Below are 5,718 nucleotides of genomic sequence, written 5' to 3' on the forward strand. Positions count from 1 at the left end.
ACTTGAAACTGTCACATTATTGGCTATACTCTAAAATAAAGGTTTTAAAAAATGGGAGTTCTCAGGGAATAATGCTCATACCATCCAACACGGGCCCTGCCTTTTCTGGAGCCAGGCCCCCCACCACCCCAGTTCTGTAGCCATCAGCTCCGCCAGCCACCTTCCCCCACAGCCCTCCCTCTGTCCCCATCTGAGGGAGGCGATTCACATCGCAGGACCTCAGCAGACTCAAGTGGGCAGGGGTGGCTCAGAGAGGCGGCTCTGAGACCAAAGGCAAGAAATGAGATCTTTTGAGCTCTCCCACTCAAACAGGAAGGCCACTTGGGTCACACCTCCTTCAGCACATGACTAGCTGCAGATGATGCAATACCTGCTGCAGGGGCTGGGGCGGCGGGAAGCAGCAAAAACAGCGCCTGAGCTCCTCGGCAGGCAGGCCAGGAGCAGCCAGGGACCTGGCCTCACCAAGCCTCCAAGTGAGACCTCGAGCCTCCGCCGCCCCCAGGCATCCATCTGTGGCACACGGCAGCACCTCTGCCTGGCGTTCATTCCCTATTTTCCACTGCTTCCTTTCCCGATTAACGCATAAGTCTCTAGAGAGCAGAACTCATGCCCATGTCCCTGTGGTGCCAACTCCCACCGCAGTACTGGAACAGAGGTGGTTTGGTCAAAAGGTAACTGCTGATGGAGGTTACTTAAAATATTTTGGTTTCACAATGAACACTCAGTAGCTTACACGATGAAAAATAAACACACAGAAGAGTAATTTTTAACAGGCTATTTAATAGGTAATTTTTAAATTATTTAATAGGTTACAGCTACAGTATCAAATTTTAATTGTATATATGTATAAATATAGTTATAGACCATAAATATCCAAGTCAAAACATTCTCCTCTAGGCAGATGCTGCCCCCCTCCCAAAAAGAAGTCTTTGCAACTAAATAAACTAACAGCTTTAAGTAATACTGAAGAAAAAAACATGCTGAGGTAATTTTTCATCTAAAGTGACTACAGCCTATATTAAAACATTCTTCTAGTAAGAGTTCAAGTAGTTATGAAACCCTTGCCTCAAAATTCCAAAATGCAACTTTATTATCTAATGAAACAAAAAATAGTTTAATGATAAATAAGTAAAATAAATAAGATTATTCCTGCTGAAATTCAATCATGACAGTATTATTTCTTTTTTATATAATTTGTGGAGTTTTGTTCATAGCCTGGCCTTTTAATCACTGAAAACAACATAATTCAGGAAGCCTGTCTCAGAATATACCTATTACTCTAACGCTATATATATAGATAGATAGATAATATATATATAGCAGATGAAGTTGTGCATATGTATGTAAATGGAATTTTCATTCTGGATGAGCAATCTGTTCCTTTTGAAAAATACATGTATGTATCTCAATTATGAAAACATGCTTAATCTCTCTTAAAAGATCACTCTTATACAATATACACTGAGTATAAGAAAGGACATTTTACAGATTTAAGAAACTTCTTTAAAAATATTCATTTTCTTATCAACAGTTATATTAGAATATTCATCTTACCAAGTTTTAATTATAGCAGTTAAAAAAAAATCTATCGCTTTTTAACTTATTCCGAGTTATGCAAAATCCCCATGCTTCTTTTTCTTTACTGCAAGAATTTCACTGGCACCAAGTAACACTTCAAATTTTTTCAAAGTATATCACTTCCCAGGTTAAGGCTCATTGGAACACACTTAGTAAAAGGTCTTCTGAACAAAAACAATACATCTTAACTCAAAAGAAACTTTCAAATTAGTTTATATTTTGTAGTGACCTATGAAATTAACATTTACTATCACATTCAGTGTTCTCAAAAAAAAAGTTTTACTCTTAACAAAATAATATACATAAACCAAAGATCACACACTGTTCCGTCACTGTCCCCCAAAGTAGAAACAAACGTGGAGTGTATTATTCTGTTTCTCAGCCCCTGACCATAGTCCATAATCATTTGTCAGCTCCTCTTACACTGGGCAGCAACCTTCAACAAAAATACTAGAACAAGTCTCTAAACAAAACCAAAATGTATAAAGAATTGATTCCCCATGTTCAAAGCTCCTCCATTCTTGTTTTAAAATAAAAAGTGGATTTTTAATGTTCTCGAATCCCAAACAACAACTTCTGGCAAACGTCCGACAAAAATTCATGTATCCATCTTCATTTCCAAGAGCATTCAAAAGCAACTAAGAGTTCCTTCACATTCTTTTCCATTACAAGGCAGTCTCTCCTCTAATTGATGAAATTTGCACCTAATGGGAAGTCTTCCTTTGAAAGGAGTCCCCTCATTCGAAAGCTTCTTAAGTCAAGTTCCTGAGCGGAGGAGTTTGGATATCAGGTTCACAAGTTTCTGCCGGAAATTCAGTTTGTCTCCAATTCTCCTCAACTGAATGGCACACTCAACTTCAGGATCTGAAAAGGAAAGCAAAATATGGAAGTTACACTGATGTTGCAAACCGCAACCAGCAAGAGTTAATACGCCCATCCCAAGGACAAGTTGAGTATTTATGCCATAAAGCATTATCTTAACTTCATATACACTTGTTTTCTGAATGTAAAGAAAGAAAAGCAACTTATACATACACGACATACACTAACATATAGTGACTCATGAACAACAGAAATAATTAAACAAAAATAAAGACATTTAACTTGTGATTTTTTTTTTTTTTGAGCATCCTGGATGAAGTAATGTTATCTTACTTTCAAATATAGACATTTATGTCATACACCACAAAGAGTGAGTGAGTTTCACAGCCTCAGGTGATCTCATCCTTTTCTTTCTCACTTAAGATTGGCTAGGGAAAGAAAAGTTAAATTCTTTTATGTTATTTTCAAGTACAACTCATTTTGTAAATGGCAATAATTCATAGTTCAGATTGTGCCCTCATATAATTATTTAAACAACTCTTTCAAGTTTTCTCATGAAAGACTCATAAAAGCTTATTCTAAAATTAAGTCCATATTTTCTAAAATAACTTAAAATTTTAAAACAAGTTCTTCCCACTCTGTACCAATCCACTGCCTCTATGGAGATGAGTGAAGCAAAAAACAAATAATGTTTAGTTCACATGTTTACTATTTTTTAAGATTACGATACTGTAATAAACTGAATATAAGGGAAAAGTAATATTTATAATCTAATTTCTAAGTAAACTTTTAAAATAAGTGAAATCAACACCAAACCTATACTGACCATAATTACGATTTTCTTGGATAGTCCAAAAAGCAATTCAGCTTCTTTTTGGTACATTTCAATATCATGCTCATGATCACTAAAAACCATTATGACTACAAATTAAAAACTGATTTACTTTGTAAACAGTCCCTGCAAATTCCCTATTTAGGCTCAAAATAACCAAATTCTCTTTTTACAAGAGCTGGGTATTTAGTTAGAAATACTAACACAATGCTAAAAAAACAATTATCATTCAGCCTACCGTTTTGAAAGACCTGAATTGTAACAAAAAATTATCCCTTTCATAAAAAAAAAAAAAAGCACCTAGTTGTTTCCTTAATCTTTTTATTACATCTATAAATGTATTAATTAAAAACATAACTATGTGTGGTGATGGATGTTAACTAAAGTTATTACAATAATAATCTCACAATTAATACATATATCAAATCATTGTGCTGTTCACCTAAAACTAAGACAGTGTTATATGTCACTTACATCTCAATTTTTTTGTCTTACCATCTAATCAAGTTTAAGAGGGACCTTTTTGCTGTCCCTTATTAAGGGGGGCCAAGTTGGACAAGTGAAGGTTATGCAATTCTTGCAACACAGCCAGAACTCTTGGACATCACAAAAGATGGACAAAGCTTCTTCCCTCCGAAGCAAGAGCCAGAGAGCAGCCTTGTGCCAACTTAGCCACGGCCACACTGGCTATGCACCACTTCCTTTGCACGCCCTAGAGGCTCCATAAAATTAAGTTTAAAAGGGGCCCAATACCGTCTGATGTAACAGCAGTGTGACCCACACGGATTTCCAGCCCACGGTCTTACTTCTTTGCTACTGCTCCTTAGCAGATGTCTGCCTTATTTGATAAGATTTATAAAAGCAGGGAGGAGGAGAGCTGACCTGAAGTTACTTAATGGGACTACATGGATGGGGAAGGGCGGAGGAAGGGATGGATTAAACAAGTCACTGTGGACCATCTCCTGTTATTCTCTATGGCATTCTGTAACTAATACCGACTGTTAAAATGTTATACTTTTAACTAAGAAGCCAGGCCTTCTAGGCTTTTGACTTCGTTGGTCCTTTCGGGGCTTCCTTAACCCTCCATCCGTCCTTTGCAGAACTGTGATGGCATCAAGCGTTATTGTTGGTGCTGGAGCTGGGGACAGCGGTCAGACATACAAAAGGGTCCTCAAAAGGTGCTGGACCCCGGAGGAAAAGGGCCTGTCTCCGGAAGCGCTGAGCGCCAGCGGCGCCCCCGGCCGTGACAATGACTTTCTCCGCGTGGCCCCGGGGAGGGCGAGCGCGGACTGAAGGCAGGCGAAGGAGAGGAGGCTTTCGGCCGCCGCTCAAACGCAGCAGCATCCCCATCGCAAGGCTCACCCCTTCCCTCGCCATCCCCACCGCCCCGGGTTAAACCCGCGAACAGCGTCCCGGAGGCGCCCCTAAAGCACGTGCCAGGGCGCGGGTCCCGCCGGGCTCTTAGGCCCCGGGGCGACGGGGTGCCCCTGCCCAGACCGAGACCGCGACCCAGACCCCCTTCCCGGCCAGGATCTCCGCGGGCCCCAGCTCTCCCTACCTGCCGGGACTCGCGTGGGGCTCGGCTGGGCGCTCCTACGAGCCCTCCTTCCAGGCATCTCTGCAGACGGCCGTCGGCGGACCGGGGCAACTCAGGGATGCAACCCGAGCACCTCGGGTCTGCAGGACGCGGGCTGCGAGCGGGGCGAACGGGCCGGAGACGACGGTCCGCACAGAGCAGGAAAAAACGGAACCGCGCGCCTGCGAGAACCTCGCAGCTCTGCGATCGCTGCAGTCCGCGCTCGGGTCCTATGGGGACTTCCCGGTGACGTAGCGAAACCCACAGCGGGCCCCGCCCCCGCCCCGCCCCGCCCTGGGCCCGCAACGCCCCCGGCCCCGCCCCCGGCTCGGGCCCGGCGCCGCGAGGGCGGGCACCCAGGCGGCGTGGGGCGAGCTGGGCTCATCGCCGGAGGGAGGCCCGACCGGGCCCCGAAACTACTTCCTGGACCGAGGACTTGGCTGCAAGCGTGGCTGGGTCTCTGAGCTGCGAGCCGGGAAGGGTTGTCCTCGCGAACAGCTGGGGATGGGGAGGCCTGGAGCGTCATCCCTATCATAAACGGGCAATCGGAGACTCTTGTAAACAAACCCCTGAAGGGTTCGGGAAAGGACAGTATTCAAACTCGAGGAGTACGGGACGTTTTCAGGGAAAAATGAGAACACTTAACTACAGTAGAGAAGCTGCCGGAAGCTTAAATGAAACTGAAACTGGTTGGGAAGCTCACTGCCAACTAAAAGCCTGGAGCAAGAGAGGAAACCCTGTTTGGGTTTGGAAAATGCGTTGAGGGGGTGGGGGGAAGGAAAGCAGGTGAAGGGAAGTGGCTGTTCTCTGCCGCCGGGTGAGGACAGTGGTTTTAAAAGCAGAGTGTATTCCCTCCGGGTCGGTCTCATACCTCCTTCCAGTCGCTTTAATAAGTCGCTTTAATAACACC

At 43.6% G+C, this 5,718-nt stretch overlaps 1 protein-coding gene across 1 annotated transcript; it reads right to left on the minus strand.

Annotated features, from left to right (window-relative positions):
• Positions 1-760: 760 nt before the first annotated feature.
• PMAIP1 (phorbol-12-myristate-13-acetate-induced protein 1) lies at positions 761-5,032 on the minus strand. Its single transcript, XM_040264280.1, has 2 exons — positions 4,791-5,032; positions 761-2,442 (listed from the first exon to the last, which is right to left on the minus strand). The coding sequence occupies exons 1-2, from the start codon at positions 4,846-4,848 to the stop codon at positions 2,336-2,338; spliced, it is 165 nt and encodes a 54-aa protein (XP_040120214.1). The 5' UTR covers positions 4,849-5,032; the 3' UTR covers positions 761-2,335.
• Between the last annotated feature and the right edge of the window lie 686 nt (positions 5,033-5,718).

Source organism: Oryx dammah, unplaced genomic scaffold (assembly GCF_014754425.2).
Source record: "Oryx dammah isolate SB20612 unplaced genomic scaffold, SCBI_Odam_1.1 HiC_scaffold_22, whole genome shotgun sequence".
Classification (NCBI taxonomy): Eukaryota; Metazoa; Chordata; class Mammalia; order Artiodactyla; family Bovidae; genus Oryx; species Oryx dammah.